Consider the following 15,035-nt stretch of genomic DNA (forward strand, 5'->3'; position numbering starts at 1 on the left):
GGAGAGGAGAGGAGAGGAGAGAAGGAAAGAGAAGTTTGAGGGCACAAAGAAAGTGATTGTTCACTTCTAACAGCTTGACAGTTGGGAAAATATAAAGTAAAACTTCAAAAAGATTCTGTCCCTTAAATGGAGTATAGCAAGTGTTCTCTAAACAATAGAGGAGCGAAGACTTTGGAAGCTAAGAAGTTAGCATGAAGATGGGCAATGGCCTGACCTGATTCAGAAACTGACTTGCTACTGGTATTGTTGAATTTTAATTAAAAAGAAAAAAAGCAAAGAATCTGCTGTAGTAGAGACTGGGAAAGTATTGAAGGGTTAAGCAGGGGAGTGATTATCACTGCCTTGCATTTATGCACCTATTCTTCTGAGTTATAAGTATATATAAACAATAAGTATATATGCATAATCCTCATATCTCAAAGTATGTTTTATGTAATATACAAACTAATATTTATATTTGTTTGTTATGAAGCCTAATATTAAAATATACCTGTCAACCCACTATGCAGCTTTATACTTTGAATATTACTGAAACTCTTGAAGCTGTGTTCAGATACTTTCTAATTTACATTAATAAATAATGAGACAAAACTGCATGTGACAGCATTTCCATACAATGTTCTAAAATTTTACATTGGAGCGCTTAATAACGTGACAAAATTTCTCATCAGTCCTTAGTTGTAAAATACTTTCAGCTGCTCAATAGTCACTTTGATGTGAATAACTTAATTAAATCAAAAATCGAAGATTTATAGCATATTCAAAATGGAAAGAAATCTAGAGATCCTCTAGCAGAGTGTTTCCAAGTCCAAATTGTATTATAGTCCAATAAACCACTTAAAAACCACTATAGACCTCAATAATGTGACAAAGAAGTCCAGATGAGCATGAAAGCTAAGCCCAATCAAAGCCACTGGCACCGACAAGGGTGAGGAAGGCTCAGATGCAAAGCAGTAGCATTGTTTTACAGAACATCAGATCAGTGGTTCAAAAAGGGACTGAACCAATTACATTTAACTGAGGTGATAACTGAATTGCAGAGAAGTTAGCTTATCCTATATTATACAGTTCAACAGTACCAAACCAATTAGAGAAAATATGTTTATTGAACAACAACATGGAAGACACTGGAGTAAGAGTTGTGATGGAGACGCATTTTGCCCAAGACAAGGATGTTATAATCTATTTTATTGGTAAGAGATGATGTGTGCAGATAACGGTGTGTTCCTGTGCATGATGTATATGTATGTATGTCTGTGCTTGTGTGTTTGTCTACCAGGACAAATGGGTGGAGGAATGGATAGAAGCTAAAGGATTCTCTGTGCAACAGGAACCAATGAAGAATTTTAGGCAGGCAAATTACATGAATAAATGTGTAATATTAGAATGACAGGGCCGGGCGCAGTGGCTCACGCCTGTAATCCCAGCACTTTGGGAGGCCGAGGTGGGCGGATCACGAGGTCAGGAGATGGAGACCATCCTGGCTAACATGGTGAAACTCCGTCTCTACTAAAAATACAAAAATTAGCAGGCATGGTGGCGGGCGCCTGTAGTCCCAGGTACACGGGAGGCTGAGGCAGGAGAATGGTGTGAACCTGGGAGGCGGAGCTTGCAGTGAGCGGAGATGGCACCACTGCACTCCAGCCTGGGCGACTCCGTGTCAAAAAAAAAAGAATGACAGTAGCAGTGTGGATGATTACCTGGAGTAAGAGAGCCCAGACTCAGGGAAAGAAGTTAGGAGGATACTCTAAGTGTTCCACTGTGCACAGGTGGAAAGCCCTTTCTAAGATGTATCTGTGGGGATTGATAAATTCTCATTAGTTAAAAGATGCATAACGGAAAGCTATAAGTATTAATAATTCATTCATTTTTATATTCACTCCTGACAATGACTTTCAAGTATCTTCAGACACCTCATTTCTCCTTACCTGCTTTTTATTAGACAGATAAAATATACTTCAAGGAGTATCACTCCAAAGAGCACTAGGGAGTCAAGGACAGAGATAAAAACTGGCCCTGGACCTCCAAGGTTTCAGCTGACTCACACGCCGTAGAAGATATTGTGTGAACTGAGGCATAGGTATTAAAAATCAGTCACCTGCCTACTCCCAGCTGGCTGAGATGAACCCCATTGGTATCAAAAGGACAATTCAGGGTGAACTTGGGAAAGAGGAATTGGTTTTTATCCTTATAAATAAATAGAAGTGACCCTTTGGCTCCTCATCCTGTATGATTATGTTAGTATTCTGGATTTTGAATGAAAAAGTGCTCTCAGTAGCAGAGAAGACTAGGTGTTTAAGGGTTATAAGTACTTCTGAGTTAGATTGGAAAAATTCAGTCAACCAGAATAAGCTATAAAAAGGCAAGGCATGGGCAGTTAGAACTACAGTTTTACTCTCAGCTCTGTTGCTTGTTATGATATAATCTCTTTGAAACTCACTTTCCTTGTTGACAAGATAAGCGTAATTAATCCAACCTTACTCACTTTTTGTGATAGTAAAATGACGTAGTGTTTGTGAATGTGTTCACCAGAGGATGTGAAAGATGATAAAAATGGCAGCAACATCTAAAAAGTAGGTAGTACCAGGTTATGGTTTAAGATCATTTACTTGAGTTGGGGCCATCTAGGTTTGAGTTCAAACCACAACATTTACTAGCTTTCCTCATTGATAAAATGTGGATTAGAGTACTGCCTCATAGAATTTGTATGTGTGTGTGTGTATATCACAAATAGTAAACTTTCAATATTTATTATTGTCATGGTGTTTTCATTAAATATATATTCCCATCCATGAAATGCTCTTTCTATATTTAATGGTATGACATTTTTGATTCATTAGAAAATTTGACTCTTTAATGAGTCTTGACATCTTTGAGATAGACTGAAATTTAGAAAACATTCAGTCAAAAATTTCACATTATTGGAATCCAGCCAAGCATGAACACTTCTAAAGATGAAAATTCCTTTTCTCCATTGGCCTGTTTCGCCACTCTTAAAGGAACCATATGGCTAGTCTAATAGGAAAGGCTTTCTTTGATTAAGCAGAAATCACCTTCCTGAAACTTTACCCTTAAAAGAAGCCAGATTTGCTCTCCAAATTATTTACAAAAATACACTTTCCTTTAAAACAATCATTTGTGTATTTGAAGACATTGACATGTCTACTTTGCTTTTCTTTACCAAGAGAAATTCTCTACATCTTTGAATGCAGCCTAGCATTACTGGCTCATAAGTATACTTTTGACTACAATAACAGTTTTACTTTCTTTTTTATAAACTCCTGCTACACTGTGGTGTTCTGAACTACTATAAATTGATTTCATGTTTCTAATTTCAGGACTTTGCATATATTTCCATGAATCTCTACCATGAAAGGTTTAGCTAATGGTTGATAGTAGAAAGCTCACCTCAGCTCACCTAACTTGATAAGAGGTTACATACAAAAAAAGGGGGGAAATATGGCAATGTTTACAACTAAATTTACTGGAACACCTATATTTCTGTCACTTGCATTTTCTAAGATTTCTTTAGAAACGTGTCTTTATTCTTTTTCAAAAGAGTTAAGAAAGTAAATAAAATTCTGTTTAAATATCACAAATTTGAATTTTGAGTCCTGTGCTAACTTTAGGTGCTCTGTGACTGCTGTGGACTCAGCCTGGTTTCATGCCTGTTTACAACTTGGCATCAGCTTCCCTTCTCAGTGTATCTCTCAGGATTTTCCAGCTACACTAGAAGTGGAGTTCTAGACAATTTCATTTTTCTTCCTTTTCTTCAGGTCTCTCCTTTTTCTTGATAGCCCTTGCCAATAAATTCACCTGGTAAACTCCTACTCACCTTTTAGGACCATACCCATATATGACTTCCAAAAAGTCTTCAGAAACTTCCCCAAGACAGTTATTGCTCCCTGTTCATTCTCTAACAGACTCCATTGTGCCAATTCCCAGTGCCTTGCTTGATTGAAAGTGAATAAAAATCCTGATTAAATAAAGGAGGCATACAGGAAATGTACTGACACAATACTTAGGGAGGGTTAAAATAATACAGCCACATAAAAGATAGAATGACAGCTTGGGGTCTAGAAGATCCAGGTCCTACTTCTAAGACTCTCTTCACCTGACTTGTCTCACTTTACTCTGTTAGCTTTCTCCTGTCTTACCTCAAACTGACTTTCTCATACCGAGAAATACAGCTCTTGATAGTATTAGGTTGGTGCAAAAGTAATTTTTGTCATTACTTTTAATGGCAAAAACTGCAATTACTTTTGCACCAACTTAATATCTAAACGTTAATTTCTCACCATATGCTAACAGGGAAAAAGAATGACCCTTTTGTTCAGAACTAGTTTGAGAAATACCAGGGAAATACTATATTGTGCCGCCAGAGGGGCAAAATACTGATTAGCTTGGTTTAAGTAGCCACCATCATTGAGCCATGGTACTATAGATGGAGAATCAGAGTTATCTAAAAGAAAAAAAAAAAAAAAATGGTATCTAATGAAGACATCTGGATGTCAGGGCATGTGGAGGTACAATTTTCGAGAGAGGGTGATAGTAAAAGTGTGCCAAAAATTCCACAGATGCTCATTTTTACCTATTTATTTACATGTATTTTGGTAACCAGGCTGTGAAATACTTTAAGGCAATGCCTATACCTTAAGACAGTGGCCCTGCCTTTATTTTCCAGGGACTAAAAATGCATTAGGTCTAAAACCTGATAGACCTCAATAGATATTATTATTTTTTAAATAACTGATATTGTTTGGCTCTGTGTCCCCATCCAAATTTTATCTTGAATTGTAATCCAAATTGTAATTCCCACATGTTGGGGGAGAGACCTTGTGGGAGGTAAATAGATTATGGTGGCAGTGTCCCCATGCTCTTCTCATGATAGTGAGTTCTCATGAGATCTGATGGTTTTATAAGGGGCATTCTCCACCTTTGCTCTGTACATTTCCTCCATGTGAAGAAAGATGTTTTTGCTTCCCCTTCCACCATGATTGTAAGTTTCCTGAGGCCTCCCCAGGCATGCTGAATTGTGAATCAATTAAACCTCTTTCTTTGATAAATTATCCAGTCTCAGGCAGTTCTTTATAGCAGTGTGAGAACAAACTAATACAATAACACATGTGTTTAGTAACATACTTATGAATAACTTGTGTTAGGAAACTTATACTTTTATTTTTAGTATAATCTTCAGGGTGTTTGGAACTTTGAACAGTCAATCTTTACAGTTAAATCTAGAAGCAAAAAAAAAGTCAAATATTTTAATAATTGATTTCATAAGAAAAAATGTAGGGAGAAATATTTACATATATGACCAATTTAATGATTTGCATTTGTCTCCAAAGTCAACTTTGAATTTAATAACCAGGCTTTTACTTTCAGTTATAAAGTGATGGATAAGTCTTTTCAATAATGTTTTTAGATTATATTCATACCCTTTGAAAGTATGAATAACTAGCTTGGTGGCTAGTTTAGTAGACTGATTTACCTTTTAAAACAATTTGCACCTATGTTTCTGATAGTATGTTTCTTTTGTATTCTTTCTGGACCCAGTGAATATTCTGAAGATTCAAATGCTGTTTTTGGTGGATTTGCCTCCTGCAGGAGGGTGAACACTCAGACCACTCATTTGTCTTATATCATCCAGATTGACCAGTTCATCATTGACATCCTCTGTGATGTGTATGTCTGAATAATGGCATTTGGTTTTTCTGTGCCTAGCTACTCTGGTTCTTCCAGCTCTAGGAAATGCAGTTTCTTGCTTTATCTCCTCTTTACTTGGGGATCTGTGTTCCTGGAGATGTAGGCATGTGGCACTGTTACAGTGTCTTCCTGCTTGGGAAGCACCTTCACTTTCAGAAGGACACTTGGGTCTCTTCCCAGCAGTTGAAGAAAGCTTCACGTATTGGACTGTGGTTGAAGATGGCCTCCCATAGTTTGATTCATTGCCATTTGCATGCTTTTCTTTTGAGGGCTCACAGCATATATTCTGGGTGAAGTGTTCACTTCTGTGACTTCCTCTCAGAGAGAGATTACTCGATTCTCTGCTTGCAGATCTCTTTCTAGATCTAACACACCAGGATTTGGATCTGTGAGTATTGGACCTTGATCGTCTTTAGATTCTTCTCCTGGAGTGTGAACCAATTTCTACAGATTGGGAGAGTTGTCTACACTTCATCCTCTTTTTTCTGAAAGAACTCAGTTTCCTGCCATCTCTCTCAGGAGAAAAGGCATTTTCTGAAACGCAACTCCAAGAGGGGTCTCTCTCTCTGGATTTGCAACTTTTCAAGGATCTTTCTCTGGACAGTCTTTGAAAGGTCTTTGGTGAAGGATCTGAGTATTTGTTATTTTCTTCTTCTTTTTTCTGAAAGTTTATCTTCTGGCCAAGGCTCAAACCCTTTCTTTCTCTTAAACTATATTTCTGTGGATGAACCTGATTAGAAATTGCGGGGGTACTGAAGGTGTGTGTGGTTGTGTCACTCTTTCCCAGATTGTGGACATGATCAGGAAACAACTTTATCCCTTCTGTCTTTTTCTCTTGAACTTTTTTTTTGGCAATTCAGTAATCCTGAGCACCTTTCCCTTGGAGTAGCCCACTTCTGGAGTATATTATTCATAGAAATGGTGCTTTTGTGGTCGCCTGATTCTGCTTTGTCTTTGAGTCCACCATAGGTTTTGCTTACTGTTTCATCATAGACTGGTGGGATTTCAGATTTCTTCAAGGAAAAGTTACCATTTGGAAACTGTTTCAAGCCTGACAGGGGCCTCTCCTCTTTATCCCATTGACCCCGGGTGTTTTTAGACTGCTTTGTATTATGTTGAGATAGCAGTAGAGTGTGATTCTTCGGCAGAGGTGAAACAAGAGCTGATACAAGGGGCTTCTTGTTTACATATGGTGAAGCAGCAGAGCATTGATAGATGGCTCGCTGGTCATAGGTATCCATGTTGTAAGGTGAATGAACAAAACTAATAAACTCATGTAGGAAATGATGGGTGTGTTGTAAGAGATAAGGTTCCAGGAGGTGAATGAAGGACTCACTGTCCAAGTCATATTCTGTCATGTGATGGAGGATGGTGGTTAGGATGTTCTTCACTGTGTAGCCATAATTTCCATAAACAGCTGTTAGTTCCCGTTTCAGCCATGGAACCAGCCGGTGTAGGCAACCAGGGTTTCTTTTAAAATAATTAGCCGTAAAGTGCTTATGAGGTTTGTAGCCTCGAACATGCGTCACCCAAATTCCAGAATAATACAGAGCTCTTCTGAACTTCATAACCACCTGATCTCTAAAGTAGCTCAGGGACATGGAGTTTGGCTGGAACTTCCCACTATCCCCAAACTCTCTCAGTAACTCTTGGATAGTCCGCTCTCTCAATGGCTTGATTTTCCTTTTGATATCCTCAAGGCTCAAAGTGAGATGATTGTTTTGAGAAGAACCCACATAGCTTTCCTCATCTGAGGGAAGAACTGCTGAGTCTTCTTTGTTATCACTCTCTGGCTTGGTGAGACAACACTGAGAAGGAAAGTACTGCATGCTAGAAGAAAGCATGGATTTCTTCCTTGATCTTGAATGTAAAGAGCCATTACCGCTTTCGTGGGAACAGGGGTTCCAATCAGACTCATTCTGAGGACCCTCCGAATAATTAGGATACTCACAGTCAGATGAGGGATCTAATGACATTGCTGTTATATTGGATTATATATTTCACAGTCAAATACGAGAAAGATTGGCTCAAATCAATTCCTCACTTGCCATGAAAAATGTCTTTTAAAAGCACTCCATTCATGTTTTCATAATATATTTTATCTCCATGGAATAAATGGAGAATAAAGTTAAGAAACAAATTATTCCTCAAATTAATAATAATGTGCTCATAAAACCCAATGTAGATAAGGCAATGGGGATACAGGCATAGATTTTCTTTTTCTCTCTCAAATTAGTTGTTGCAAACTCTGAAAAGCAAATTAGAAATAAACATCAAAGTTTAAGTACTATATTCTTTGATTTAGCAATTCTAATTCTATAAATTTAATCTAGCTGTTGGAACCATATATATGGAACTTATATGTGTTCCAACATATATATATGTTGACTTTATTTTTCTAACAACAAGAAACTGAAAACAACTTAAATATCCATCAGTAGGGGACTTGTTAAACAAATGATATTTCATTCATAGTATTTAATATTATACAGCCATTCAAAACATGATGCAAAGAACATGTTAATATAAGAAGATTGCTGAATACATTTTTAAATTAAAAAGCTTATATAGAAGTATGAAAGACTGTTATAAACTCTTAAACAGTAAGCATTAATTTCTGTTAGCATTATGAACTCAAAACCTGAAAAGTTTTTCTATTAGGAATAACAAAATAATGCTAGCTATAATAATTATGTATATACATACACACACACATATACGTGAGTGTGTGTGTGAGAGTGTGTGTGTGCATGCATGTATATGTATGCTAAGGAAATAAGCAAAATTGCCAGACATTAAAGAACCAGAGATAATTAGGAATCCAGAAAAGGAAGTGAGTTCTAATACCGCTAGTTATCCATATCTGGTGTTCTTGAGCTTTAATTCTGATAGAACTGATAGCTGCAGATGATCAGAGACAAAGAATGGATTTTATTGAAGGTTAAATATTTAATAGGAAACCCCTCCCTAAATCTGTGTATCCAAATGTTTACAGTCTCGCAAAAAGGCGAATTTGAAAAAATAAAAAATCACCCCACAAAAGAGTCAACAAGAACTCTTAGAAGAGCTATAACTAGAAACAAGTCAGTGTGTTTGCAGACTAAATTGAAACAATCAGTTTTCTTAAAAATCTCAAGAGCATAATTTATTTTGAGTTCCATACTGATCCCAGGCAACTAGTATAGGCAAACCCAAATTTTCTCTGGAGGAATGCAGCTTAAACCCAGGTCTCATGACACATTTCCCATAAATTAGTTCACAATCAAAAATCACCAACAAACAAAAAATTGGTCATCATATGCATTAGTCCACAGAAATAACAGAGAGCAAATTTGGCTCCTAAAGTAACTGGAAAATTATACACAGAGTATGTTCAAACAAATAAAGGTGTTTTGAAGGTGTTATCAAAAAAAGAGTGTATAAAATATGACAAAAGGGATTTGAAACATAACCAGAGCATTTCAAGAAATAAAAATATAAATATTGAAATTTTAAAATGAATGGATAAAATAAACACAAAATAGACATAGATGAAGAGAGTTATTAGTATATTAAGATGGAGATCTGAAAGAATGCATAGAATGCATCACAGAGACAAAAAGAGATGGACATTTGGAAGATAAAGACAACTTTTAAGTAAGACTGTTTAGGACGTTTAGGAAATAATAGAGAAAATGAAGGAAAAGTGATATTCAAACATATCTAACAACTTTCTGGAATGTGTAAAATATGTAAATCAGTTTCAGAATTATGATAAATTCCAAGTATAATAACTAAAAAGAAATCCCCTCTAACATAGATCAAAGTAAAACTGTTGTACACCAAAGATGAAGTGACTGCCCAGTTGTAATTATATAAATCAAACAAAAAAAGACTATATCTTCAAAGTACTGATTAAAGCAAACCTGTCATCTTGGAAATATATATCCAATGAAAGTGCCTTTCAAGGATTAGGTCAAAATTTGAATTTTGAGAGAAAGACATTTGTGAGAAACTAAACCCCCCAAAAGTTAAAGACCAACCAACCCTTTCTAAAAGAACATGTGAAAGATGTAGTTCAGAAGGAAAATTGTACAAAAATGACTACAGAAGGAATTGATGAGATGAAAGACAAAATGGTAAACAAAAATGGTAAACATATGGATCAATCTAAGCAAGACATGTATAAAACAACATCATAAATGTCTATATTGTGGGATTAAAATGAAAATAAAGCTCCAATATAAAAAAAGTTGGAAGGTGAGTAATTGAACTCAAAACATTTTAAAGTTTTTGTTTTATTATGAAGCTTAAGATATGTATGAAATTTAGACATAGTTAAATACATATATTAAAATGTCTACAATAAACACTAAAATAATAGAAATGGGCTGCATACAAACTTGTAAAAAGGAGAGACAGTGGAATTAAAGAGGAAAACATCAATGAAATTCAATATAAAAATAAAATAAGCAAGTCAAATAATGAATAAAATAGAATTTCATATGTAAATTTTAAAATAATAAATATAAAATTTAAATGGACATTCTTATGGGGCAAAACTACTTGTAAAGAAATCAATGGAATTGACAAACTCTGAAATGAAGATAGTGTTTCTTACCAGGTGTTAGAGAGGGAGATAAATGCCATCAAGAAGAGACATGCAGAGGTCTTCAAAGGTGGTAGATGTGTTCTATTTCTTAGCCAAGGGGGTGGGTATTATGCATTTACTTTATTGTTACTATTTAAAACTTACATATGTTACACATCTTTTCTAATATTTAATTAAATTTTTAATTCAAAAAAGATGAACATGCACATAAAGACAACTTTAAAGACAAAACTTTAAACTTTAAAGACAACTTTAAAGACAACTTTAAAGACAAAAGATGAACAGCACATGCTTGGATATATACAGAAAATTTCTGGACAGCTATTCAAAAGATGCCAATATAGATGTAGATAGTTGAATTTGATGTAAGGACAGGAAAACAAAGCTTACATGTAGTGTCCAACTTATACTCAAAATGCAATTTTTTAAACCATTCACATGTATTATTTTCCTAATTAAAAAACTAGCTAAAAATAAAATCATGTATCACATAAAATACATCTTGAAATCTTGGTCTACACATTTTGAGCATTTTGGGCTGGCATATTTGATGAAAATTGCTCACATTTTAATAGTTAATATTTTCATTTAGTTTGACTTCTCATTATTTTGACATTTTTCCATGATAGAATCTACTTCTAGTTTTTTATTTTTATTTTCTGAGACAGAGTCTCACTCTTTCACCCAGGCTGGAGTGCAGTGGCACCATCTTGGCTCACTGCATCCTCCGTCTCCCAGGTTCAAGCGATTCCCCTGCCTCTACCTCCTGAGTAGCTGGGATTATAGGCACCTGCCATCACACTCGGCTAATTTTTGTATTTTTAGTGGAGACAGGGTTTCACCATGTTGGGCAGGCTGGTCTCGAACTCCTGACCTCAGGTGATCTGCCTGCCTCGGCCTCCCTAAGTGCTGAGATTACAGGTGTGAGCCACCGTGCCTGGAAAACTTCTAGTTTTTTAACTCATAGAATACTAGAGTTTGAAAGAACTTCAGAGATCATATTGTGTAGTAGTTTTCAAGGCTTTTGAAGGCAAAGAACTCTTGTAATAAAATCATACTGTGCAACTCATTAAACATAACTCAGTCCTGTCTCTACCTCCCAACTTCCTCAGCACTGCCCACCTCACGCCATACGTGGTTCTCCAATACAGCTCCACTAAATTATTAGAGTCGCAATGGAGTTTAGCTTTACAAAACTCTTGTCTACTTCACATCTAACTAGTGCAGAAATCTATATAACCCATAGCAGATTGTTACCTGGTTTCCGTTCCAATTCTGCCTCACAACTTTAGGTATTCTTAGACATGGTTCATTCCATTTCGCTGCAGCTTGGTCTAAGGATAAAGTTTTTCCTTGCTGCTAGCTAAAATCTTTTGTTATATAACTTCAAATTACTAGGCCAAACTGTGTCCTGGCTCAAATTTCCCATTCTTCCCCCTAGCCACACTAATCCCTTCCACCAAACTATGAGAGCCTCTCACATGTGAAGGCAGTTAGCTTATGGCCCCACACAACACAACCCTCTGACCCTAGCAACTGGGGTCTCTGTTCTGGCCTCCTCAATTTGGAACTACCTTAGGACCTCTTCCATCTGTGCCGTTTCACAGAGGAGAGGAGCTGATGAAACTAAGGCTGTCTGTACTCCCTTTTCCCCATAGATAATCCTTCTGTTTTCTAGAACTCCTAAATTTCTTGCCTAAACAGTCCTTCCACAGCCTGCACTAACCTCATTCTAGGTCTATCCTCAAGGGCAGACGACATGGTCAACATACACAAACCTAGAGTAGAGAAGTGGACATGAGGTGAGTGGATGGAATTTGTGAATGGAGACTGGAGTGCAAGAGGCTACTTATGATGCCAGTTATAAAAGGGACAGGATGCAGATAATGAGATTTTCCATTTGTACTTTTACCCCAACCCCCACAAATATTAAGAGCAATCCTACTCTCAAAACTTTTATTTTTCCAATCTTTTCATTTCTACTGTCTTCGAGCTCATTTTTATGATAGCTAATCCAATTCCTGCTAATACTAGGTTGCCAAATTAAAAATAACCTGTGTCTAGATCCCTCCAAGTTAAACAGTTTTAGTGAATTATTAATTTTTAAGCAAATATAGCCAAGCTGATTGCCTAACTTCCATCCCTTCTGTTGAGGTTTCAAGCCATCCTTTCCAGAGGTAATTCTTTCACCAAGTCTTCATTCACCTTGAAAGTAAAAATGACAGAAATTACATTATTTAGCAGATTTACCTCCTGGAGGATTTGGAGGTATCTGCAGTCATTTGAGCCTTAGTTTGCTGGATTAATTTGGTTGTAGTGGATCCCCTACACCTGTTTTGTTTGCCTTAGAGACAGAATTTAGAACACAGGGCAAGTTCTGCTATGGTCTAGGCAAAGAGAGAGCTCCAAGTTTTCCATGAAGCTTGGCATATTTTGTTTCCCAGCACTGTCCCAAGTGCCTTTAAGATGCAATCCTGAATAAAATGGGATTCAAATCCATGACTTAGAGGGTGCCAGAACTCTTTGTTTCGGTAGACCAATCAGAGCCAATGTTCTAACAAGTAGTCTGATTCAGAAGAGAGCAACAGTGCTTGGTGGAATATCACTTTTCCTGATGAATGAATTCTCCAAAGTAAAAGTTGCTGATGTCCTAATAATATTTGGACTTAAATTATTTAATAAGAAAATTGTCACTTTCTCTTTAAATGAAAGTTATGAATAGACCTGTGAGCATGTATTTGAGGTGGGTTGATCAACATCTTGGTTGTTTGTGTACCAACATTTTGGACTCAAAATGATACAAATTTGTTGATTATTTTTTCAGGCCCTTTACTCGTCCGTGGCTAAATACCAGTTAATACAAAAAACACAATTGGAAGGTCACTTAAAATAGAACATTTTTCTTTTCTGTTGCTTTTCTGACTGATAAGCTCGCTTAAAGTTTAGTCATGCTTACCCAGGTTATTCAACCTCTCTCAGATCCAGAACGAAACCAATTTAGCTCACAGGATATTTAGAGGGATTATATGGGCTACTCTGTGTTAGTGCTTGGCATCTAATAACAGTTCAATAGAACAGACATTTTAATGTTATTTTTAGCGTGCTTCATTGAGAATGCCCAAGATAGTGTATCATCTTTTATAAAAATTGTGTTTTGTGTGATTTTTTTAACCCAAAATTGATACCAATTCTGTTATCCCTGTAACTTTTAGGCAATATAGAACCATGTATCTTCATACCTATGTCAGCAGTATGTAGAGGAAAGAAGAGTACCGAAATGAGTTTTTGTTCTAGCAGTACCCCCAGCACATACCCATATGCTCCCTGAACCTCAGCTTACTTACCTGTGAAATGAAGCTTGTAGAAAGGTTCAGGCCAGGTACAATGGCTCACGGCTGCAATCCCAGTACTTTGGGAGGCCGAGGTGGGTGGACCACAAGGTCAGGAGTTCGAGATCAGCCTGGCCAAGATGGTGAAACCCCGTGTCTACTAAAAAAAAAAAAAAAAAATACTGTGTGGTGGCGGGTCCCTGTAGTCCTAGCTATTCGAGAGGCTGAGGCAGGGAATTGTTTGAACCCAGGAGGCAGAGGCTGCAGTGAGCCGAGATCTCACCACTGCACTCCAGCCTGGGCAACAGAGCGAGACTCTGTCTCAAAAAAAACGAAAAAAAAAAAAAAAAAGATTCAAACAAGATAATAGGTGGTAAAAATACTCTGTAAAATACAATAATTAGTAACAAAGTGCACTCAGGAGATAGTCCCCTGTAGACAGTGTCTAGCACAGTAAAAAATACTCAGTAAATATCTGTCGGAAGAAAGAAGGAGTGGGTAGAGCTGTAAGGAGAACGAGAGGGAAAAACAAAAGGAAAATTCATAAGGGTGGGACATTATATTTTCTCTTTTTTATTCATACATAGTAATTAATACTTAATACTTATGGGGTACTTGTCATATTTTAATACATGCATACTCTCTGTAATGATCAAATCAGGGTATTTGGGATATTCATCACCTCAAATATTATTTCTTTGCATTGGAAACATTTCAAATCTACTATTTTGAAATATACAATATATTGTTGTAACTGTAGTTATCCTACCATGCTATTCAAGTCCTAGAATTTATTCCTTCGAACTGCATGTTTGCAACTATTAACCAACCTCTCTTCACCAACCCCCCACCCACATTCTTCCAAGTTATTACTCTACTTTGTCTTCATGAAACCAATTACTTTAGCTTCCACATATGACTAAGGAAGTGATATTTTCTTTCTGTGCCTGGATTATTTCACTTAACATAATGATCTCTAGTTTCAGTCATGTTGCCGTAAATTACAGGATTTTATTCTATTTTTTTATGTCTGGGTAATATTCCATGTGTACATATACCACATTTTCTATATCCATTCATCTGTTGATTCCTTATCTTGGCTATTGCGAGTAGTGCCACAGTAAATTTGGGAGTGCAAACCTCTTTTTCTGTATACTGATTTCCTTTTCTTTGGATGGATACCCAGCAGTGGGATTTCTGGATCACATGGTAGTTCTATTTTTAGTTTTCTGTAAAGCCCCCATACTGATTTCCATAATGGCTGTACTAATTTACATTCCTACCGATAGTGTATGAAAGTTCCCTCTTCTCTGCATCCTTACTAGCATTTGTTATTTTTTGACTTTTTGTTAATAGCCACTCTAACTAGGGTAAGATGATATCTCATTGTGGTTTTGATTTGCATTTCC

At 36.5% G+C, this 15,035-nt stretch overlaps 1 protein-coding gene across 1 annotated transcript; it reads right to left on the reverse strand.

Annotated features, from left to right (window-relative positions):
* Nucleotides 1-5,445: 5,445 nt before the first annotated feature.
* Nucleotides 5,446-12,624, reverse strand: LOC108537150 (E3 ubiquitin-protein ligase Topors-like). Its single transcript, XM_017884297.1, is given in 3 exon segments — nt 5,446-6,556; nt 6,558-7,954; nt 12,548-12,624. Coding segments are annotated over 2 exon segments (2,109 nt in total). The 5' UTR covers nt 7,683-7,954; nt 12,548-12,624; the 3' UTR covers nt 5,446-5,572.
* Nucleotides 12,625-15,035: the final 2,411 nt, after the last annotated feature.

Source organism: Rhinopithecus bieti, unplaced genomic scaffold (assembly GCF_001698545.2).
Source record: "Rhinopithecus bieti isolate Rb0 unplaced genomic scaffold, ASM169854v2 scaffold_12088, whole genome shotgun sequence".
Taxonomy (NCBI): domain Eukaryota; kingdom Metazoa; phylum Chordata; class Mammalia; order Primates; family Cercopithecidae; genus Rhinopithecus; species Rhinopithecus bieti.